The sequence below is a fragment of the Coregonus lavaretus genome, assembly GCF_964263955.1.
Source record: "Coregonus lavaretus genome assembly, chromosome: 20".
Lineage (NCBI taxonomy): Eukaryota > Metazoa > Chordata > Actinopteri > Salmoniformes > Salmonidae > Coregonus > Coregonus lavaretus.
The window spans coordinates 39,551,173-39,576,310 of NC_140007.1; the positions used below are offsets into that span (position 1 = coordinate 39,551,173).

At 44.1% G+C, this 25,138-nt stretch overlaps 1 protein-coding gene across 1 annotated transcript; it reads right to left on the reverse strand.

Annotated features, from left to right (window-relative positions):
- Positions 1-1,309: 1,309 nt before the first annotated feature.
- On the reverse strand, positions 1,310-23,260 carry LOC311147281 (structural maintenance of chromosomes protein 1A-like). Its single transcript, XM_084183962.1, has 23 exons — positions 22,936-23,260; positions 22,199-22,387; positions 21,701-21,813; positions 21,365-21,568; positions 19,203-19,441; positions 18,742-19,000; positions 16,174-16,314; positions 15,860-16,042; positions 15,477-15,584; positions 12,094-12,279; positions 10,927-11,106; positions 10,288-10,434; positions 9,906-10,043; positions 9,551-9,774; positions 9,213-9,354; positions 7,063-7,208; positions 6,639-6,792; positions 6,393-6,503; positions 5,986-6,142; positions 5,563-5,717; positions 5,045-5,266; positions 2,396-2,503; positions 1,310-2,190 (listed from the first exon to the last, which is right to left on the reverse strand). The coding sequence occupies exons 1-23, from the start codon at positions 23,042-23,044 to the stop codon at positions 2,116-2,118; spliced, it is 3,690 nt and encodes a 1,229-aa protein (XP_084040088.1). The 5' UTR covers positions 23,045-23,260; the 3' UTR covers positions 1,310-2,115.
- Between the last annotated feature and the right edge of the window lie 1,878 nt (positions 23,261-25,138).

The following is a 25,138-nucleotide window of genomic DNA, read 5'->3' on the forward strand; positions in this document are numbered from 1 at the left end:
CTACTCATTCAAGGGTTTTTCTTTATTTTTACTATTTTCTACATTGTAGAATAATAGTGAAGACATCAACACTATGAAATAAAACATATGGAATTATGCAGTAACAAAAAAAGAGTGTGCAAAGCTGTCATCAAGGCAAAGGGTGGCTACTTTGAAGAATCTAAAATATATTTTGATTTATTTAACACTTTTTGGTTACTACATGATTCCATGTGTTATTTCATAGTTTTGATGTCTTCACTATTATTCTACAATGTAGAAAATAGTAAAAACAAAGAAAAACCCTTGAATGAGTAGGTGTGTCCAAACTTTTGACTGGTACTGTATATTAAAATGTATGCAAGTCACTCTGGATAAGAGCGTCTGCTAAATGACTAAAATGTAATACATGGGCTAAACCTACTACGAACACAAATACACAATTAGAACAAACAAGTTCAAAAATAGTTGTTTTTATTAACTGAAAATAATCAATACAATGTCAATGGAATACACAACATTTCTGAAGCAGGATTGACCCATAACTGGAGTAACCCCATATGTCTTGGACTGATTTAAAACAAATGCCGGGGGACACTTTCAAAGCCACTATCAAAAGCAGACATTACTTCCCCAAGTCAATGGTACTTAGCTACTCATAACTCTATCACCTAAATACATTTGTGCTAGAAACAGATGTACCTAGACGTGCTAGAAACAGATGTACCTAGACGTGCTAGAAACAGATGTACCTAGACGTGCTAGAAACACATGTACCTAGATGTGCTAGAAACAGATGTACCTAGACGTGCTAGAAACACATGTACCTAGACGTGCTCGAAACAGATTATTACCAAAGCCTTAGGTAATAAATCATTGCTTTTCATTATAATTTTAAAGTGATGTCACCTCTATTTAGGTGATAGAATTATATGGATCACCCTAATGGAGTTTCATTATTATCTCATGACAGTTTGTAATGTACCCAATGCAATTAAAGATCATTAAACAGTACTGATTTACCACGTATTAGGCTCACAGCGTCTGCTAAAACCAACAGGTGACCTGGTTGGTAGCCTGGATCCAAACTGAATATTGTTTCACTTCACGTATATTTAATATTTCACTTCACGTCTATTTAAAATTGCACCGCTCATATTTCCATATTGTAACTATGATGTGATATACAATAACTAGGGTCCTGTGTTTTGCACAGTCATGTGACATGCCTGGATTTTAACCTTTATTTAAAGCTTTTTCATCAAACTGTCCCCTTTTCTTTTCATGTCAGATCGTCCTGCACCATCCTCAGACAATTGTTTTCATTTTTGGTGTAATTCTCATTTCTGGAAAAGGCTTAAAATACAGGAAAACATCTTGCTAGGTCACATGATAGCGCAAAACACAAGGCCCAAATGTGCCTCTGCTCTCTTCTCCCTTTCATCCACATCAACCTCTACAGTTTCTCCATCTCCAACACTGAGAAAGGTATTATAGTGTTTTTCTCCAACACTGCAAAGGTATTTCCTTGGGTTGTTTTTCTTTATGGTTGTACATTGTACAAATACTTATTTTTGATGCCATTCCTGTTGGTGAAACCAACTGTAGCCATTCCTGACTTGACACTACACTTCATCTTAGGCAAAAGGCAGAGAAATTACAACCATAGCCATTGCTGACATTGAAACACATCGTGAAAAAATTTAAACAACCGGAACAACTCAGTTTGGATCCAAGCTAGTTAGACTTGGGGGGGGATCAGATGACATCCGACTGGCAATGAAGTGGACACCAAATGAGACCTAAGGCTTTTCCAATTCTAAGACGAATCATATAATGAAAGTAGCACAATAAGTGAAAAATGCCCAAGCAGGCTGTACTTACCAGGATTTCAGATATATACATTTCATTGAATTAATTTAAAAGAGGAAGAAAATGGGCAGAAACAGGGAGGGACTAGCTGGACACTCATTTCCATTGTCAGTTGCAAAATGTTTTCAATGGTTTTCAGTTGCCTGCCCTAAGGAATACGACCATGGTTAAATGAGTTAAAAAGGTATGCCTGTCGTTTAATTTCGCTCCTCTCTTCCGAGTGATGTCTTGCTCGTTGAGGTTGGGTTCTACTCGTTGGGGGTTCTACTCATTGGGGTTGGCGTCAGGGTACACAGACAGGTCAAAGGTTAGTACTTTGCTGATTACGCAATCTCCTTGCTGTGGGGGGGGAAAGAGTGGTGCTGTCAGTTTTGCCCTTATTTCATAGAAAACAGCTAACACACATAGCTACATTTTATTCTCGAAAAGGGAAAGTAATGTTTTTATGTGAAAGCATTAAAAATGATTTATGGATAGGTGTGTTGCATCTTATGTGTATGCGGTGCTCGTGTGTGTGCTTTGTTGTGTCCGTGTGTGTTCATACCTCTGGATAGACCCCGATGAGCGAGTCAGCCTTGGTGTAGAACTCTTCCTTCAGAGAGATCACTATAGCCTGAGTGTTCACTGACTGGTCCTTAATGTAGTTGGCCACCTGCAGAGCCATATATTAAGAGAGTTAGTACGTTGAGTTTTTCTTTAAAATGATGATGCATTTACATAACCTACATTCCATGGCATCCATGTTAGCTCCCCATGGGCAATATTGACCAATAGCAGTTCACTGAATTTTTAACAATGATAAGTACAATATTCAAAATTCTCGTCATGAATGGAACGCTCGAAGGCGCCAACATTGCATCCATTCTTAAAGTTGGCCCAACACTCTAAATATATTACTCTGTTCACCTGTATAGATAGACAACATTAGACATAATAGCATGGTAATTACATAAGTGATGTAGTTGGCCACCTACAAAATATGGATGCACAACACATTAGACATGACAATAACATGAGGTGCGTCTGAAATGACACCCTATTTCCAACCTATCCCCTATATACACTGAGTGTACAAAACATTAAGAACACCTGCTCATTCCATGACAAACTGACCAGATGAGTCCAGGTGAAAGCTATGATCACTTATTGATGTCACTTGTTAAATCCACTTCAAGCAGTGTAGATGAAGGGGAGGAGACAGGTTAAAGAAGGATTTTTAAGCCTTGACAATTGAGACATGGATTGTGTATGTGTGCCATTCAGAGGGTGAATGGGCAAGACCAAATAATTAAGTGCCTTTGAACGGGGTATGGTAGTAGGTGCTAGGCGCACCGGTTGGTGTCAAGAACTGCAACGCTGCCAATTTGATACAACTGTGGGACGCATTAGTCAACATGGGCCAGCATCCCTGTGGAACGCATTCAACACCTTGTAGTCCATGCCCCGACAGGGGGGGGATGCAAATCAATATTAGGAAGGTGTTCCTAATGTTTGGTATGCTTAGTGCAGTTACAGTGGCTTGCGAAAGTATTCACCCCCCTTGGCATTTTTCCTATTTTGTTGCCTTACAACCTGGAATTAAAATGGATTTTGGGGGGGTTTGTATCATTTGATTTACACAACACGCCTACCACTTTGAAATCGCAAAATATTTTTTTTATTGTGAAACAAACAAGAAATAAGACAAAAAATATAGAAAACTGGAGTGTGCATAAATATTCACCCCCCCAAAGTCAATACTTTGTAGAGCCACCTTTTGCAGCAATTACAGCTGCAAGTCTCTTGGGGTATGTCTCTATAAGCTTTTTTGTGCCCATTCTTCAAGGCAAAACTGCTCCAGCTCCTTCAAGTTGGATGGGTTCCGCTGGTGTACAACAATCTTTAAGTCATACCAGACATTCTCAATTGGATTGAGGTCTGGGCTTTGACTAGGCCATTCGAAGACATTTAAATGTTTCCCCTTAAACCACTCAAGTGTTGCTTTAGCAGTATGCTTAGGGTCATTGTCCTACTGGAAGGTGAACCTCCGTCCCAGTCTCAAATCTCTGGAAGACTGAAACAGGTTTCCCCTCAAGAATTTCCCTGTATTTAGCGCCATCCGTCATTCCTTCAATTCTGACCAGTTTCAGTTGAGAGGTGTTGGGTTTGCGCCAGACATAGCGTTTTCCTTGATGGCCAAAAATCTCAATTTTAGACTGATCTGACCATAGTATCTTCTTCCATATGTTTAGGGAATCTCCCACATGCCTTTTGGCGAACATCAAACGTGTTTCCTTATTTTTTTCTTTAAGCAATGGCTTTTTTTCTGGCCACTCTTCCGTAAAGCCCAGCTCTGTAGAGTGTACGGCTTAAAGTGGTCCTATGGACAGATACTACAATCTCCGCTGTGGAGCTTTGCAGCTCCTTCAGGGTTATCTTTGGTCTCTTTGTTGCCGCTCTGATTAATGCCCACCTTGCCTGGTCCGTGAGTTTTGGTGGGCAGCCCTCTCTTGGCAGGTTTGTTGTGGTGCCATATTCTTTCCATTTTTAATAATGGATTTAAATGGTGGGATGTTCAAAGTTGCTGATATTTTTTTATAACCAAACCCTGATCTGTACTTCTCCACAACTTTGTCCCTGACCTGTTTGGAGAGCTCCTTGGTCTTCATGGTGCCGCTTGCTTGGTGGTGCACCTTGCTTAGTGGTGCTGCAGACTTTCAGAACAGGTGTATATATACTGAGATCATGTGACAGATCATGTGACACTTAGATTGCACACAGGTGGACTTTATTTAACTAATTATGTGACTTCTGAAGGTAATTGTTTGCACCAGATCTTATTTAGGGGCTTCATAGCAAAGGGGATGAATACATATGCGTGCACCACTTTTCCGTTATTTATTTTTTTGCATTTTTTGAAACAAGTTATTTTTTTCATTTCACTTCACCAATTTGGACTATTTTGTGTATGTCCATTACATGAAATCCAAATGAAAATCCATTTAAATTACAGGTTGTAATGCAACAAAATAGGAAAAACGCCAAGGGGGATGAATACTTTCGCAAGGCACTGTAATTAGTGCATGCACCTTAAGAATAGGGTGCCATTTTAGACTCAGACATAGGAGTTAAATAACAATTAAATAGTAAACACATATGGACATTTTACAAGATTAATAATTGTAGTTTATGCAACAGGGTTTTAGACACAGACCTTGCCAATGTTGGTGTTGTCCAGTGCAGCATCAATCTCATCCAGGACGAAGAATGGGGCAGGCTTGTAGCTGTGTATGGCGAACAGCAGAGCCAGGGCGGCAACAGTCTTCTCCCCTCCAGAGAGGTTGTCCATGGGTCTGAACCTCTTTCCAGGGGCAACACAGTTATAGTTTATCCCATCCAGGTAAGGCTCCTCAGGGTTCTCTGGCCCAAGGAAGGCCTGGGGGGGTAGACAGCAATTTAACCAACATGTACACAGAGGTGCAGCCAAATATCACAACATCCAAGAAAAAAAGTTAGTTGTCTCGCTCACAATTAAAAGCTGATGGTTTTATTTCTTTAGACTGAAAGCATAACTTTTAGTCCCTATTTTTTAACATTATTTTGAATAAGTTACATTTAGTTTCTTCTGGGAACACAGTTAACCATGTAAAAGTCAGTCCCTGCCAAGGACACTCCATTCGACTCAACCTAATAGGGCAAAACAATGTGCTATCTGGTCACAAAGAGTGATACCTGGGCAGAGCTGTTGCGTGACAGGGCTTTGTAGATCTCATCGATGTTGGTGGATACAGCCTCAAAACAGGCATTGAAGCGGTCAAACCTCTCCTTCTTGATCTGCTCAAACGCCTGCTTGGCCTTCTTGGCTCTCTTACGGGCCGCCTCAAACTCTAGAATACAGAATACAGCATCATGAACACATTATGCAATAATGATACATTCTTTCTTGTTTCAGTAACATTGTATACATTCAGTGAGAAAGAGAGCGATTAAGTTAGCCCATGCCTCCAGACTCAAGTGTAAGCCTGGGTTCTACCTTTCTCAATTCCTCCCCCGCACCGTCCTCCTCTGTCCCTGACAGATTCTAGTTTCTCCATGGCCTTCATGTTGGGTTCCACACCTTCCAACTAAACCCTGCCCTCCTCCTCTCCCTCTTACCGTCGCTGGTCTCCTGGAACTTGTCCCTGACAGACTCTAGTTTCTCCATGGCCTTCATGTTGGGTGCACTGATCCTCTGCAGTATAGACTGCTGTTCGTTGAGACGCTGCTGCAGTGTGTGCATCTCTGCCTTGATCTCATCCTCCGCCAGCGCGTCCTGAGAGAGAGCAAACACACACACAAACAAAATAGGTGACTCAAATCCTCGTCTCACACTATTTCAAACTCGCCTAAAAACAACCCTATTGCTGGGTATTGAATCATGATTGAAACAGCTACACACAGATACAGAGTCTGATTCTATGGGGAGAGAGAAACTCCGTCCCATTTCTCCAAACATCTCCCAACTTGCACACTCCCAGACACAGCCTTAGTATGCAGGGTTCAGGCATGTGTGTACTTCTTACCTTGAGGTCTTCAGACAGGTTGCTGTAGTCGATCTCTATGAGAGCCTCTTTAGCCAGGACAGTACTGGACGTTCTCTGACTGCTATTAGACTCATCCTGCTGGGAGCTCCCCTAGAGGGAGAGAGAGAGAACAAAGTGAGGCAGTCAGGTCGGTCGAGTCAGGTCGGTGAGAAGGAGCGAGAGAAAGAAAGAAAGAAAGGTGCGAGAGAGAGTGAGAGAGCGAGAAAAAGAAAGTGTGTTTAGTACCTCTCCCTGGCCGATGTCGTCCATGGTCCCAGAACGTAGCGGCAGTCTGATGTCCTGCATCTTACAGGCCTGCAGCAGGTTGTGGCGGTCGCTGCGTTTCTGCTCCAGCTTGGTTTCAATGGCCGTCACCTCTTTCTGCAGCTGGGTCAGCTCCCTGAGGGAATAATACACATTGGTCAAACAATACTGCCGCAAACTACAATGCTACAAACTACTAGCCATCTTTCGGAGTCAGCTCGCTGAGGTAAACACAAGCACACACAGTTGTCAAACACTGAAACAAAATGTCAATGCTACAAATGTTATTTTTTCTTAGAAACACATAAATAAAGCAATGTAGTAAGTCAAAAAATATGCGCCTTTTAGAAAAAAATTAGAATGAGGGTTTTGGTTTGCGTGGGCGTGTCTAAGGTCTGAGACTCACTTATTGGCTCCTCCCAGTTTCTTACGTATCTCCTCCATCTGGTGGTTCTTGTCGTTGACCTCTGACTTCTTGGTGAGGTGCTGGTTCTTCAGGTCCTGCAGCTGGGCCATGGTCTCATCTATGATCTTCATGTGGCGGTGCTCCTCCTAGGAAAGACAGGGAGAAAAATAGTTAAAAACCAACCCTTCCAATCTGATCAACAAAGAAAGAAATTACACATTTGATTGACGCCATCGGTCTGAGAATTTAGCGCCTTATTGCAAACAGGATGCATGTTTTGGAATATTTTGATTCTGTACAGGCTTCCTTCTTTTTACTCTGTCATTTAGGTTAGTATTGTGGAGTAACTACAATGTTGATCCATCCTCCGTTTTCTCCTATCACAGCCATTAAACTCCAATGGTTTTAAAGTTACCATTGGCCTCATGGTGAAATCCCTGAGAGGTTTCCTTCCTCTCCGGCAACTGAGTTAGGAAGGACGCCTATATCTGTAGTGACTGGGTGTATTGATACACCATCCAAAGTGTAATTAATAACTTCACCATGCTCAAAGGTATATTCAGTGTCTGCTTTATTTTTACCCATCTACCAATAGGTGCCGTTCTTTGCGAGGCATTGGAAAACCTCTCTGGTCTTTGTGGTTTAATCTGTGTTTGAAATCCACTGCTCGACTGAGGGTCCACTCCTTACAGATACTTGTACAGTGCAGTCGGAAAGTATTCAGACCCCTTCCCTTTTTCCACATTTTGTTACATTACAGTCTTATTCTAAAATGGATTAAATAAAACAAAATTCCTCATCAATCTACACACAATATCCCATAATCACAAAGCGAAAACAGGTTTAGACATTTTTGTAAATGTATAAAACATAAAAAACATAAATACCTTATTTACGTAAGTATTCAGACCCTTTGCTATGAGACTTGAAATTGAGCTCGGATGCATCCTGTTTCCATTGATCATCCTTGAGATGTTTCTAGGTAAATTCAATTGATTGGACATGATTTGGAAAGGCACACACCTGTATATATAAGGTCCCACAGTTGACAGTGCATGCCAGAGCTGGCCGCCTGGTCAAACTGAGCAATCGGGGGAGAAGGGCCTTGGTCAGGGAGGTGACCAAGAACCTGATGGTCACTGACAGAGCTCCAGAGTTCCTCTGTGGAGATGGGAGAACCTTCCAGAAGGACAACCATCTCTGCAGCACTCCATCAATCAGGCCTTTATGGTAGACTGGCAAGACGGAAGCCACTCCTCAGTATTAGCCACATGACAGCCCACTTGGAGTTTACCAAAGGGCACCTAAAGGGCTCTCAGACCATGAAAAACAAGATTCTCTGGTCTGATGAAACCAAGATTGAACTATTTGGCCTGAATGCCAAGCGTCACGTCTGGAGGAAACCTGGCACCATCCCTACGGTGAAGAATGGTGGTGGCAGCATCATGCTGTGGGGATGTTTTTCAGCGGCAGGGACTGGAAGACTAGACATGATTGAGGGAATGATGAACGGAGCACAGTACAGAGAGATCCTTGATGAAAACCTGCTCCAGAGCGCTCAGGACCGCAGACTGGAGCAAAGGTTCACCTTCCAACAGGACAACGACCCTAAGCACACAGCCAAGACAACGCAGGAGTGGCTTCGGGACAAGTCTCTGAATGTCCTTGAGTGGCCCAGCCAGAGCCCGGACTTGAACCCGATCGAACATCTCTGGAGAGACCTGAAAATAGCTGTGCAGCGACGCTCCCCATCCAACCTGACACAGCTTGAGAGGATCTGCTGAGAAGAATGGGAGAAACTCCACAAATACAGGTGATTCAACAAAGTACTGAGTAAAGGGTCTTAATACTTATGTAAATGTTATATATTTCAGTTTTTTATTTTTAATAAATGTGCTAAACATTCTAAAAACCTGTTTTTGCTATGTCATTATGGGGTAGTGTGTAGATTGATGAGGGAAAAAAACAATTTAATCAATTTTAGAATAAGGCTGTAACATAACAAAATGTGGAAAAAGTCAAGGGATGTGAATACTTTCTGAAGGCTCTGTAGTTTAGAAGCCGTTTACAATAACCTCTACCTTCTTGAGTCTCTATATATTTCCATAGTGTCTCTACCTTCTCAAGTCTGTATCTCAGCCTCGTCTTACCTTCTTGAGTCTCTCTATCTCGGCCTCGTCCTTCTTGACAGTCTGCTCCCACATCATGACCTTCTCCTGGTCCTCCTTCAGCTGGTTCTTCTCATAGTCCAGCTGGATGCCCAGACGAGTCTTCTGGGTCTCAAACTCCAGCCTAAAGGACACACAGACAGACACAAGCTAAGTAAACCCACTCAGAGAAACAGAGACAGACTAGGCCCAAAATGGCTGATGTTAGGTCAAACTACCCAGAAAAACAGAGACAGGCAAGTCACAAAATGGACGTCTGCAGTGCTTTAAAAACAGGTTGACTCGGTTCATATTGACCCATAGAGGATGACGAGACTCACCGTTTCTTGGCGATCTCGTTCTGCCTCTTGACCTTCTCCTCCTCGAACTCTCTGATGTTCCTGACTCCGATCTCCTTACAGAACTCGATGAACACCTCATCTTCCACAACGTTCATACGGTCTCTCAGATCATTGACCTCCTTCTCACGGGATTGGATGATCCTCTTGATGTCGTTGATGCGAGGGCAGAAGTTAGCCAGCTCACTCTCCAGCTTGGACTTCTCCTACAGGAGGTTACTAATTATAGGTCATCATGGAACCACAAATGGGCACTTAGAGCCACATGTTGGTCCAGAGCCACAAGGTTCAGACCCTTGGCCTAGGGCTGCTACAAAACAAACTGACTACACCATACCTGCATGTTGAGGGAGAGGTGTCGTGTCTTGGTCTGTTCCAGGTCGCTCTGGGAGTATTTGAGTCTCATCTGGAGGCCGTGGGCCTGAGACTGGACCTGACGCAGCTCTGCCTCCTTCCTCTTAGCCTTCATTTGCTCCTGTAGACATGAGAGAGAGGTGCATCGTGGTTAATGTAGTGAGCACCCTCCACAGATTTCTGATACAAAAGTGTATTTATTTTGCACAGATACATCACACATACACAATAGTCAATGAACGGAAGGTAAACAAGCCCAGCACTGGCTTATCAGCACCCAGATTCATGTGCTTTTCAGGAAAGAAACCATATACACAAACCCCCATTCATTGTACAGGCCTGTAAAAAGTTTAGAGACAGGTTACCTTGAGTTCCTCAGTGAGTTTCTCCTTCTTGTCCTTGAGTTTGTCCACAGCCTTCTCATCCCAGCGCCTGGCCTTAGCCTTCAGATCACTGGCTCCACCCGAGATCACACCAGACTTCTGGAAAAGAGTACCATCCAGGGCCACCGTCTGGAGAGAGAGGGGGGGAGAGAGGATGGAGAGAGGGGGGGAGAGAGAGGATGGAGAGAGAGGGGGGGAGAGAGAGGATGGAGAGAGAGGGGGGGAGAGAGGATGGAGAGAGAGGGGGGGAGAGAGGATGGAGAGAGGATGGAGAGAGGGGGGGAGAGAGGAGGGAGAGGATGGAGAGAGGGGGGGAGAGAGGATGGAGAGAGGGGGGGAGAGGAGATGGAGAGAGGGGGGGAGAGAGGATGGAGAGAGGGGGGGGAGAGGATGGAGAGAGGGGGGGAGAGAGGATGGAGAGGGGGGGGAGAGAGGATGGAGAGGGGGGGAGAGAGGATGGAGAGAGGGGGGGAGAGAGGATGGAGAGAGAGGGGGAGAGAGGATAGAGAGAGAGTGAGAGCGCGAGAGGGATAGATGGATGGACAGAGAGAAAAAGAGAAATGTAGTTAGGTTGCATAACTTTCAATCAACCAGTGAAGGTGTGTGTCCATGTATTTGTACCTTGTGTCTGTAGGGCCCTCCGAAGGCAATGCGTCGAGCGTCCTCTACGTTCTCACAGACCAGTGCATTACCACAGGCGTACTGCAGGGCCTTCTTAATGTGAGGCGGCTCGTAGCGGATCACATCTATCACCAGCTTGGCTCCACGCAGCTCACGCAGCTTCTCATCTGTAGGCTTCACCTGGAGACACACAACACAGACACACGGACAGTTAAGACTGATACAACACAGAGAGACATGGACAGTTAAGACTGATACAACACAGAGACACAGACAGTTAAGACTGATACAACACAGAGACACGGACAGTTAAGACTGATACAACACAGAGACCCGGACAGTTAAGACTGATACAACACAGAGACCCGGACAATTAAGACTGATAAAACACAGAGACACGGACAATTAAGACTGATACAACACAGAGACACGGACAGTTAAGACTGATACAACACAGAGACACGGACAGTTAAGACTGATACAACACAGAGACCCGGACAATTAAGACTGATAAAACACAGAGAGACCCGGACAATTAAGACTGATAAAACACAGAGAGACACGGACAATTAAGACTGATACAACACAGACACGGACAGTTAAGACTGATACAACCACAGAGAGACACGGACAATTAAGACTGATACAACACAGAGAGACACGGACAATTAAGACTGATACAACACAGAGAGACACGGACAATTAAGACTGATACAACCACAGAGCCACAGACATTTTGACTGGACTGATACAGGTCTGTCGGTGTTCACACGCACATAGACGCTCTGCCATTGTGGAGTCCCGGGCGACATATACAGGGGGAAAGTTCCTAGAGAAGGTCAAATGCACTTTTTTTTTTTTTTTTTACTGACTGGTCTGCTGCATGTAAAAAAAATTCACAAGGAAACAGTAAACCAAACAATCAGTCCAAAAATTCTAACTTAATAGTTGAGGTAAGTGTGTGCATCTTAAGCTAGGACTCTACTCTATGTAAATGACCAGTGTGACCAGTCCCATTAACCACAGTCTTCCCCAGTGTTTAACCTCCAGATAGACAAGGGGAAGGAAGGTCTCCAGCTCTCCTCTCTGCTCCTTGATGTACTGGATGCAGACTCATTCATTCATTCATCCATCCATCCATCCATCCATCCATTCTTAGCATCCTACCTCCAGATAGTCGAGGGGCAGGAAGGTCTCCGGCTCTCCTCTCTGCTCTTTGATGTACTGGATACAGTCTCTACCGGTCTTCTCTGAGTCCACGATAATGGCGTCCATGTTCTTGCCCAGCACCTTGGTCACAGCGATCTGAAACTTCTTCTGAGTGGGCTGACACAGGTCGATCAGACGGCCGTACTGGAGGGAACGTGTGGGGAGAGAACATGAGCGTTGGAATATGGAAAAACCATTTCACCATTACTTCAATGTTCTGATGGCTCAGTTAGTAGAGCATGGCGCTTGCACTGCCAGGGTTGTATGCACGTACAGTGAGGGGGAAAAGTATTTGATCCCCTGCTGATTTTGTACGTTTTCCCACTGACAAAGAAATTATCAGTCTATAATTTTAATGGTAGGTTAATTTGAACAGTGAGAGACAGAATAACAACAAAATAATCCAGAAAAACGCATGTCAAAAATGTTATAAATTGATTTGCATTTTAATGAGGGAAATAAGTATTTGACCCCCTCTCAACCAGAAAGATTTCTGGCTCCCGGTGTCTTTTATACAGGTAACGAGCTGAGATTAGGAGCACACTCTTAAAGGGAGTGCTCCTAATCTCAGCTTGTTACCTGTATAAAAGACACCTGTCCACAGAAGCAATCAATCAGATTCCAAACTCTCCACCATGGCCAAGACCAAAGAGCTCTCCAAGGATGTCAGGGACAAGATTGTTGACCTACACAAGGCTGGAATGGGCTACAAGACCATCGCCAAGCAGCTTGGTGAAAAGGTGACAACAGTTGGTACGATTATACGCAAATGGAAGAAACACAAAATAACTGTCAATCTGGGAGCCTGGGGCTCCATGCAAGATCTCACCTCGTGGAGTTGCAATGATCATGAGAACGGTGAGGAATCAGCCCAGAACTACACGGGAGGATCTTGTCAATGATTTCAAGGCAGCTGGGACCATAGTCACCAAGAAAACAATTGGTAACACACTACGCCGTGAAGGACTGAAATCCTGCAGCGCCCGCAAGGTCCCCCTGCTGAAGAAAGCACATATACAGGGCCGTCTGAAGTTTGCCAATGAACATCTGAATGATTCAGAGGAGAACTGGGTGAAAGTGTTGTGGTCAGATGAGACCAAAATCGAGCTCTTTGGCATCAACTCAACTCGCTGTGTTTGGAGGAGGAGGAATGCTGCCTATGTCCCCAAGAACACCATCCCCACTGTCAAACATGGAGGTGGAAACATTATGCTTTGGGGGTGTTTTTCTGCTAAGGGGACAGGACAACTTCACCGCATCAAAGGGACGATGGACGGGGCCATGTACCATCAAATCTTGGGTGAGAACCTCCTTCCCTCAGCCAGGGCATTGAAAATGGGTCGTGGATGGGTATTCCAGCATGACAATGACCCAAAACACACGGCCTAGGCAACAAAGGAGTGGCTCAAGAAGGAGCACATTAAGGTCCTGGAGTGGCTAGCCAGTCTCCAGACCTTAATCCCATAGAAAATCTGTGGAGGGAGCTGAAGGTTCCAGTTGCCAAACGTCAGCCTCGAAACCTTAATGACTTGGAGAAGATCTGCAAAGAGGAGTGGGACAAAATCCCTCCTGAGATGTGTGCAAACCTGGTGGCCAACTACAAGAAACGTCTGACCTCTGTGATTGCCAACAAGGGTTTTGCCACCAAGTACTAAGTCATGTTTTGCAGAGGAGTCAAATACTTATTTCCCTAATTAAAATGCAAATCAATTTCTAACATTTTTGACATGCGTTTTTCTGTATTTTTTTGTTGTTATTCTGTCTCTCACTGTTCAAATAAACCTACCATTAAAATTATAGACTGATCATGTCTATGGTCCTCTGTAGCTCAGCTGGTAGAGCACGGCGCTTGTAACGCCAAGGTAGTGGGTTCGATCCCCGGGACCACCCATACACAAAAAAAAATAAATGTATGCACGCATGACTGTAAGTCGCTTTGGATAAAAGCGTCTGCTAAATGGCATATTATTATATTATTATGTCTTTGTCAGTGGGCAAACGTACAAAATCAGCAGGGGATCAAATACTTTTTTCCCCTCACTGTATGACTGTAAATCGCTTTGGATAAAAGCGTCTGCTAAATGGCATATATTATCAATATTCCAAGAGAAGAAACATGTCTAGAACACAACAGAGAACAGGTGTGAGGAGAGTAAAACAGAGAAAGCAACCCTGTCTCTCTACTGGACCTGTTGTCTCCACCTCTGAATTCTCGCCTAAGAAAAGCCAACTGACATCCTGAACTATTGCACCCTCTATAACCAATGTGATTACCATTTGACCCTGTTTGTAATCTATGAACGTTTGAACATCTTGAACAATCTGGCCTAAAAGGCCATGTACTCTTATAATCTCCACCCGGCACAGAGTACTGGCCTGTTTTTCCTAGCCACCGTGCTTCTACATCTGCATTGCTTGCTCTTTGGGGTTTTAGGCTGGGTATCTGTATAACCACTTTCTGACAACTGCTGATATAAAAAGGGCTTTATAAAATAAATGTGATTGATTGACATTGACCGGCATAGAAAGCCAACTCTGTGGTTGTCCTGCGCTAGCATCCAGTCCCCAGTCCTACCACAGATCCGGGGTCGAGTATCTTCATGCTCTCTATGATCTCTGCTTTGTCTGGTAGCCTCTAGCCTTTACAGCGAACTGTGTGGTAACTATATGCTAGCTGCTAGCCTCCAGTGATCCTACCACAGATCCGGTGTGCAGTCTCCTGATCCTCTCCATGATCTCTGCTTTGCTCTAGCTAGCCTCTGATCCCTAGCCTCTACAGCCAACTCTGTCGTTACCCTATGCTAGCCTCTGATCCCTAGCCTCTACAGCTAACTGTCGTTACTCTATGCTAGGCTCTGATCCCTAGCTACTACAGCTAACTGTCGTTACCCTATGCTAGGCTCTGATCCCTAGCTACTACAGCTAACTGTCGTTACCCTATGTTAGGCTCTGACCCCTAGCCTCTACAGCTAACTGTCGTTACCCTATGCTCTGACCCCTAGCCTCTACAGCTAACTCTGTCGTTACCCTATGCTAGGCTCTGACCCCTAGCCTCTACAGCTAACTCTGTCGTTACCCTATGCTAGGCTCTGATCCCTAGCCTCTACAGCGAACTCTGTCGTTACCCTATGCTAGGCTCTGACCCCTAGCCTCTACAGCGAACTCTGTCGTTACCCTATGCTAGGCTCTGACCCCTAGCCTCTACAGCTAACTGTTGTTACCCTATGCTAGGCTCTGATCCCTAGCCTCTACAGCCAACTGTCGTTATCCTATGCTAGCCTCTGACCCCTAGCCTCTTCATTTAACTCTGTCGTTACCCTATGCTAGCCTCCAGGTCTTACCACAGATCCGGGATACAGTCTCTTGATGCTGTCCATGATCTCTGCTTTGCGTGCCTGCCTGCTGTTCTCCTGTCTGTCGATCCTGGCGTCTCCTAGCTGCTCCATCACCTAGGGAACAGACACAGAGAGACAGGCTGTCAGTCAAATCTCTTAATGTCCTCAGGCCAAACCATGTATATGACAGGATCCTGGCACTTGCCATTTGCTAGAAAATCCATAGCAGCAAAACAGAACATTAAATGATAAGATTGTGTGTTTTTTTCCAGATTGGCATTTGTGATACAGCTATCATGTAATGTCAACACAACATGTTTTGTCTTTCCCAATGTGTTCCAGTATAAAACAATGACTGGTTGAATGATTGACAGATAGTGTTCCAGTACCTGGTTGAGTTCCAAGTTGATCTCGTCGATCCTGTTCTTGGCCCCCTCCACCTGCTCAGTCAGCTCCTCCTCCATTCTCTTCTGTTCATCCAGAGACTGCTTGCTTGTGGTAATGTAGTCCTCTAGCTTCTCAATACGCTTCTGGTTCTCCTCTATTTCACGGATCTTCTGCTTGATCTTGGCCTGCAGATGAACGTTATTCAAATGTTCATCTCTCTTTAGTCACTACTTCACCTTTTCCGTTGCAATACCTTTTTTTTAACATTGCGTGCCCCAATGAGCATAACCCTTTATTCTGTATCAGCATCCTTTACCTCAGTCTCCACTTTCTTTCTCTCTTCCAGGTCGAGGCGGTCCTGGTCTGCCTTCTGGTCTCTGTTGAACTTCTCCAGCTCCTGGGCAAGAGTGGCCGCCCGCTTACTGGCCTCCTCCTTCAGACGGTGGTACGCCTTCACCTGGAGAGGGAAGGAGGAGGAAGAGGTGGAGAGTATTAGATATTATAAACTGGGTAGTTTCACGCAAAACTACATGTTTACTGTTGTATGGCTTTGTGTGATGCCAAAGAAGAGCCCTTAAGGGTGGTATATTGGCCATTATAAACTAGGTGGGTCGAGCCTGAATGCTGATTGGCTGACAGCCGTGGTATATCAGACCGTATACCACAGGTATGACAAAACATGTATTTTTACTGCTCTAATTACGTTGGTAACCAGTTTATAATAGCAATAAGGCACCTCGGGGGTTTGTGATATATGGCATTGCGTCGTGCATAAGAACAGCCCTTATCTGTGGTATATTGGCCATATACCACACCTCCTCTGACATTACTGCTCAATTATACCACACCTCCTCTGGCATTATTGCTTAATTCACCTCCATATTTATTGGCGTGATGGTAAGTCTGCCCAACCTGGGATTTGAACCAGCAACATTCCCATACATGTTTTTCCTCCAGTGTGAGGTCCTGGCTCTATGCCTCCTTCATGCAGTCGTCAAACTCATCTGGCCATCTGACCCTACATAAGTCACTATAACCCCCTTATGATCCTTCATAGAGACTACATACAGTTGAAGTTGGAAGTTTACATACACTTAGTTTGGAGTCATTAAAACTTGTTTTTCAACCACTCCACAAATTTATTTTTAACAAACTATAGTTTTGGCAAGTCAGTTAGGACATCTACTTGGTGCATGACAAGTAATTTTTCCAACAATTGTTTACAGACAGATTATTTCACCTATAATTCACTGCATCACAATTCCAGTGGGTCAGAAGTTTACATACACTAAGTTGACTGTGCCTTCAAACAGCTTGGAAAATTCCAGAAAAGGATGTCATGGCTTTAGAAGCTTCTGATAGGCTAACTGACGTCATTTGAGTCAATTGGAGGTGTACCTGTGGATGTATTTCAAGGCCTACCTTCAAACTCAGTGCCTCTTTGCTTGACATCATGGGAAAATCAAAAGAAATCAGCCAAGACCTCAGAAAAGAAATTGTAGACCTCCACAAGTCTGGTTCATCCTTGGGAGCAATTTCCAAACGCCTGAAGCTACCACGTTCATCTGTACAAACAATAGTACGCAAGTATAAACACCATGGGACCATGCAGCCATCATTCCGCTCAGGAAGGAGACACGTTCTGTCTCCTAGAGATGAACGTACTTTGGTGCGAAAAGTGCAAATCAATCCCAGAACAACAGCAAAGGACCTTGTGAAGATGCTGGAGGTATCAGGTACAAAAGTATCTATATCCACATTAAAACGAGTCCTATATCGACATAACCTGAAAGGCCGTTCAGCAAGGAAGAAGTCACTGCTCCAAAACCGCCATAAAAAAGCCAGACTACGGTTTGCAACTGCATATGGGGACAAAGATCGTACTTTTTGGAGAAATGTCCTCTGGTCTGATTAAACAAAAATAGAACTGTTTGGCCATAATGACCATCGTTATGTTTGGAGGAAAAAGGGGGATCCTTGCAAGCCGAAGAACACCATCCCAACCGTGAAGCACGGGGGTGGCAGCATCATGCTGTGGGGGTGCTTTGCTGCGGGAGGGCCTGGTGCACTTCACAAAATAGATGGCATCATGAAGAAGGAAAATTATGTGGATATATTGAAGCAACATCTCAAGACATCAGTCAGGAAGTTAAAGCTTGGTTGCAAATGGGTCTTCCAAATGGACAATGACCCCAAGCATACTTCCAAAGTTGTGGCAAAACGGCTTAAGGACAACAAAGTCAAGGGATTGGAGTGGCCATCGCAAAGCCCTGACCTCAATCCTATAGAAAATGTGGGCAGAACTGAAAATGCGTGTGCGAGCAAGGAGGCCTACAAACCTGACTCTACACCAGCTCTGTCAGGAGAAATGGGCCAAAATTCCCCCAACTTATTGTGGGAAGCTTGTGGAAGGCTACCCGAAACGCTTGACCCAAGTTAAACAATTTAAAGGCAATGCTACCAAATACTAATTGAGTGTATGTAAACTTCCGACCCACTGGGAATGTGATGAAAGAAATAAAACCTTAAATAAATCATTCTCTCTACTATTATTCTGACATTTCACATTCTTAAAATAAAGTGGTGATCCTAACTGACCTAAGATAGGGAATTTTTACTAGGATTAAATGTCAGGAATCGTGAAAAACTGAGTTTAAATGTATTTGGCTAAAGTGTATGTAAACTTCTGACTTCAACTGTAGGCTCCAACCTGGTTTTCCTCTAGAGTAAAAAAAAATATATGTTTTACTGTCACATACACCAGATCCTGTCCCTGGCTCTGGGCCTCCTCCTCCATGCTTCTCTCCCCATGACCCTTCATAGATCATAATGAAGCAACATACAGTAGATCCTTATGACCCTTCATAGGCTCCCAGTCTCTCACCTGATTTTCCTCCAGTGTGAGGTCCTGTCCCTGGCTCTGTGCCTCCTCCTCCATTCGGTCGTCGAACTCCTGCCGGGCCATCTCCACAGCGCCCTGTTCTTTCTCCAACTCATCCATATCCCCCTTCCTCTTCTTGTACAGCTTCTGGGCGTTCTGGAGGGACTTCTTGGCTGCTTCTAGTTTTTTGATCTTGTGTGATGTGTTTTCTTTAGCCTTGATGTACTGGGGTCGCTTTTGGTTCAGCTCAGCGTCCTTCTCCCTGTAGGGGGAAGAGAGAGAGGGGGGTACGATATTCACTATTTAACTTCCAAAATGGCAACTATTCCACCTGGCCTATCAAATCTCCACAAATTCTTAGGCTCCTTCTTCACAGTCTATCCCTCCTTCCCCTAGCTCCCTACTCCCTGGTCTGTCATCATCCTCCCCAACTCTTTATCCGTCCCTACATCATCCCCACTTACTTGATCTCTTTCTCCACAGTCTGTTGGTCTCTCATCATTCGTCCCAGCTCTTTCTTCTTCTCCTTCAGTTCCTCCTCCACGTGGTCCATCTTCTTGCGGTCCTTGTCGATCTCCTTGTTGCGTTGCGACAGCTCGCGATTCAGCTTCTCGATCTCGGCATCATTGTGATACAGCTTGAACAGCTGCATCTGGACATGAGCTTTCACCACCTCGTCCTTCAGACGCTGGTAACGCTCAGCCTTAAGAGGGGAAAGTTAATGTGTGTGTGTGTATTGAAGAAAGAAAAAAACAAGGCCTGCACTTCCTTTTTCAGGTGAAAAGAAAGGAACATGTTTATTCCATTTCACAGGACTAACATTTTGAACAACTGGGCTTCATCAATGTCAGACGATAGTGACAAAATGTGTGTCATAAGAACCACAGCAAAGGACTATATATACAGTGAGGGAAAAAAGTATTTGATCCCCTGATGATTTTGTAAGTTTTCCCACTGACAAAGAAATGATCAGTCTATAATTTTAATGGTAGGTTTATTTGAACAGTGAGAGACAGAATAACAACAACAAAAATCCAGAAAAAAGCATGTCAAAAATGTTATAAATTGATTTGCATTTTAATGAGGGAAATAAGTATTTGACCCCCTCTCAATCAGAAAGATGTCTGGCTCCCAGGTGTCTTTTATACTGGTAACGAGCTAAGATTAGGAGCACACTCTTAAAGGGAGTGCTCCTAATCTCAGTTTGTTACCTGTATAAAAGACACCTGTCCACAGAAGCAATCAATCAGATTCCAAACTCTCCACCAAGGCCAAGACCAAAGAGCTCTCCAAGGATGTCAGGGACAAGATTGTAGACCTACACAAGGCTGGAATGGGCTACAAGACCATTGCCAAGCAGCTTGGTGAGAAGGTGACAACAGTTGGTGCGATTATTCGCAAATGGAAGGAACACAAAAGACTGTTAATCTCCCTCGGCCTGGGGCTCCATACAAGATCTCACCTCGTGGAGTTGCAATGATCATGAGAACGGTGAGGAATCAGCCCAGAACTACACGGGAGGATCTTGTCAATGATCTCAAGGCAGCTGGGACCATAGTCACCAAGAAAACAATTGGTAACACACTACACCGTGAAGGACTGAAATCCTGCAGCGCCCGCAAGGTCCCCCTGCTCAAAAAAGCACATATACAGGCCCGTCTGAAGTTTGCCAATGAACATCTGAATGATTCAGAGGAGAACTGGGTGAAAGTGTTGTGGTCAGATGAGACCAAAATCGAGCTTTTTGGCATCAACTCAACTCGCCGTGTTTGGAGGAGGAGGAATGCTGCCTATGACCCCAAGAACACCATCCCCACCGTCAAACATGGAGGTGGAAACATTATGCTTTGGGGGTGTTTTTCTGCTAAGGGGACAGGACAACTTCACCGCATCAAAGGGATGATGGACGGCGCCATGTACCGTCAAATCTTGGGTGAGATCCTCCTTCCCTCAGCCAGGGCATTGAAAATGGGTTGTGGATGGGTATTCCAGCATGACAATGACCCAAAACACATGGCCAAGGCAACAAAGGAGTGGCCTAGCCAGTCTCCAGACCTTAATCCCATAGAAAATCTGTGGAGGGAGCTGAAGGTTCCAGTTGCCAAACGTCAGCCTCGAAACCTTAATGACTTGGAGAAGATCTGCAAAGAGGAGTGGGACAAAATCCCTCCTGAGATGTGTGCAAACCTGGTGGCCAACTACAAGAAACGTCTAACCTCTGTGATTGCCAACAAGGGTTTTGCCACCAGGTACTAAATCATGTTTTGCAGAGGGGTCAAATACTTATTTCCCTCATTAAAATGCAAATCAATTTATAACATTTTTGACATGTGTTTTTCTGGATTTTTTTGTTGTTATTCTGTCTCTCACTGTTCAAATAAACCTACCATTAAAATTATAGACTGATCATGTCTTTGTCAGTGGGCAAACGTACAAAATCAGCAGGGGATCAAATACTTTTTTCACCTCACTGTATGGAGGAAGGGATGGGAGTATGTCAGTCTAACAATCTCATTCTCAAAGTCCCACCAGAAGATTAAAATGTGAGTGAAGGGGGAGAGGTTGACAACTTATGAGAGAGAAAGAGAAGGGTGCGGTGCCATCAGACAGGCTGTGTCCTCCATACCTCCTCTTTCTCTTGCTTGGCCTCTTTGCGTTCGGCAGCTATGTTTTTCTTGCGGTGGTAGTTGAACTGTGTGTCCTCCTCAGCCTTCACCATCTCTTTCTTCCTGCGGTCGTACTCCTGAGCCAACTCCCCAGACCGGGAGATCTCCTCAAACAGAGCTGTACGCTCCTTAGGGTTCTTCATGGCTATGGACTCCACAGCACCCTGATTGGGGAATACATAGAGGTCAGAGGTTACTAGCACTGTCGTACATAGGGTAAGAGAGGTCCATGGACAAACAGTATCTAGAGTTCTATATTACTGTGTGTGTGTGTGTGTGTGTGTGTGAGTTCTCACCTGGAAGACAAGGAAGTTCCTGGCCTTGATGAGGATGCCTAGTTTCTCCAGCTCCTCGCTGTACTCTGCCAGATTCACCACCTTACTGTTGATTCGGTACTCTGACGATGAGCCTAAGACGTGTAGAGAAAGGGGTAAAACCAATGTTATATGTATTACTTTGTGTGTCCTAAGCTCTTCACTGTCCTCAGCCAGACACCCCACCTTACTGTTGATTCGGAACTCTGAGGAGGAGCCTGACACACACAGACAACATGGAAGATGGTTGTTATGGCCATCAGACTGATGCAGATCCTTACTTTATCTACAGTATATTTTTGACCAGCACTAGTTCTCAAGTTTGGGATGTGCATATCAACCTTGTTTGCTCCATCAGATATATAAACACATCTTCAAAGAGGACCAGACAAAATTGACTTAGGTGTCATATTAACCACACAGTTTATCTCTACCAATGGATCTGTGTGGAGAAAGTCAGTGGGGACTGCCAAGGCATACCAATTATGATTCTGGTGAAGGTGCGCTCTTCTCCACTGTCCTCATGGTACACCATGCTCACAAACGCTCTGTTGGCTGCTGGCTTCCCCACGGGCGCTCCGTGGATCAGGTCCTTCAGAGTCTTCACACGCAGGTTACTGGTCTTCTCAGCCAGCACAAAGCTGATGGCGTCCATGAGGTTGGACTTGCCTGGGATGTAGAGAATATGAATGGGAATGGAGTCAGTGAATGAACTACTCAAGTCTTGCAAATATGGTTTCTTTGGAAAAGGACGTAACTAGCTGGCTAGGTTAAGACTACATAATAAAAGTATTGATCTAATGTTTATGCATGTGAGGTCTCATTTATTTGTTCCCATTGACTGCGTGACTGGCAGGGAAGGAAATGTGTAGGGCGAGTCCGTTTTGTGTGGGCCGGTGCACCGGGTGAGCGGAGTTTACACATTGTAGACCATTTCATTGGTGCTGAACTCTCCACCACCCGGTGCACCGGGCCATGCAAAACGAACTAGGCCATTGATAGCTTGCCAGCTAAACATTATGGAGGCGTGGCTAACTACAGTTATAGCTAAAACATGTAGCTAATATTAATTAATATGCATGTACATTGATGTCTTTGTCAACAAAGTAACAAGTATTATTGATGCATTGCAGCTTGAAAAATGTAGCAAATAGTCAACCCGGCAGTAAAGTAAGCATTAGCTAGCTAGAATACTTGCAATATTGACCATCACTTACCGGATCCATTGGGTCCAATAATCGCGGTGAACTTGTGAAAGGGGCCGATGATTTGCCTGCCCTTGTAAGATTTGAAGTTTTCGATCTCTATTAGCTTCAAATAACCCATTATGATCAGATCTCTTGTGCGAAAACAAGGAATCTGTGTTGTTGTGCTAGCAGCTAATGTTGCTAATGCTAGCTAGCTAGCTAGTTATTGAACTCGTACCATGCACGCAAATTGTAAATATGTGTTACAAATAATCAAAAGTTACATTATCTAGCTTTCAAAATGTTCGAATGCACCATTTTACAGTCCTACTGCAGGACTGGTGACCACTGAGCGAGCTTAAGTGAACTTCTCGCGATATGTTGCTGCTACAATTTATCCAAATCCCATAATAAACTTAAAGCGTTTATGTTTATTTCGCACATTCCATAAATACAATTATTACAGTGAAACTGATATTAGACCGCAATCATGTTAGAAGGTTTAAATGCCAAAGCAACCAAATAACTGTTTTGTTTAACTTTTCTGCCACCAACAGCCCGGTTCAAAACTGTAGGGAGAATGTATATAGTAGCCTGAGAGGATGGAAGTTCAACATGCAGTTAGATGTAGTATGCTAATGTTAACTAGCTGGCCTGGCGCATCGTTGCCCATGAAAGGAAGTTAGGCTAGCGAGCAACTATTTTAGCCAGGTAGCCTAGGACAACAAAAACTACAAGCATGTACTGTATGACAGAGTCATAGACCGTTTAGGCAACATGAAAGAGGAGGATGGCATCGGCATTTCTCTACAAGTAAGATGAGTCAACATGTTTTTTATACTTGCACACACACACACATTCAAATACAGAAATCAGTACCATGGACAGCCACATCATATTTAGCTTACGTTGAATGGACTAAATTGTTTTTGGAATCTTTTAGTTGTCACTGTATTAGACTAAACAGAGGTGATTTGATGATGTTGCAATGTAGAAGTTGAAATGTTGCTGGAATAGTGGTGGCAGCTCCTGTTTTCTTTGCAACTTGCGGTAACTCTCCGTGGTTCTAAATCAAAGGTTGTTTAGTAGTCCGAAAATGTCAGAAACATTACCTTGCTTGACCATGCTTTAGGTCATGTAACTGTTTGTTGCATGCAATATGTTTTGTGGACTTCACTGGACTGATGTTGCTCTCTGGTTTTGTGATGAAACAAATGTGTGGTTGAATTTATTCTGCCACTGTGTCTTCTTATTGTCTCGGCCTTAGGCCTATATATCACGGTGTCAAGGCATATGAACTAACAGGTTATAGATCAAACAGTGCAATTATTACAACACAGGTTTTAATATGGCTTTTTTTTCTTCCTGGATTGGCTTCCATGGTGATTTTACCCATGCACTGCTACTGTAGACAGAAGAACCAGCTTTTATTTACAATAATGCATCCCATTTATTTATCTTTTCCAATACAGTACCAGTCAAAAGTTTGGACACACCTACTCATTCCAGGGTAAAAGACCAAGTCCATATTATGGCAAGAACAGCTCAAATAATCAAAGAGAAACGACAGTCCATCATTACTTTAAAGACATGAAGGTCAGTCAATCTGGAAAAGTTCAAGAACTTTGAAAGTTTCTTCAAGTGCAGTCGCAAAAACCATCAAGCACTATGATGAAACTGGCTCTCATGACGACCGCCACAGGAAAGGAAGAGCCAGAGATATCTCTGCTGCAGAGGATAAGTTCATTATTAGAGTTACCAGCCTCAGAAATTGCAGCCCAAATAAGTGCTTCACAGAGTTCAAGTAACAGACACATCTCAACATCAACTGTTCAGAGGAGACTGCGTGAATCAGGCCTTCATGGTCAAATTGCTGCAAAGGAACCACTACTAAAGGACACCAATAAGAAGTGACCTGCTTGGGCCAAATTGGAGTTCCAACCGCTGTATCTTTGTGAGACGCAGTGTAGGTGAACGGATGATCTCCGCATGTGTAGTTCCCACCGTGACACATTGAGGAGGAGGTGTGATGGTGTGGGGGTGCTTTGCTGGTGACACTGTCTGTGATTTATTTAGAATTCAAGGCACACTTAACCAGCATGGCTACCACAGCATTCTGCAGTGATACGCCATCCCATCTGGTTTGGGCTTAGTGGGACTATCATTTGTTTTTCAACAGGACAATGACCCAACACACCTCCAGGCTGTGTAAGGGCTATTTGGCCAAGAAGGA

Bases quoted from the DNA above. Each gene is read 5' to 3' on its own strand.
- LOC311147281 (XM_084183962.1), bottom strand. From the start codon at position 23,044: ATGGGTTATTTGAAGCTAATAGAGATCGAAAACTTCAAATCTTACAAG. The intron at 21,569-21,700 runs GTGAGAACTCAC...TTCCCCAATCAG, and splicing joins GGAACTTCCTTGTCTTCCAG to GGTGCTGTGGAGTCCATAGC. The intron at 6,143-6,392 runs GTAAGAAGTACA...GCTCTCTCTCAG, and splicing joins ACCTGTCTGAAGACCTCAAG to GACGCGCTGGCGGAGGATGA.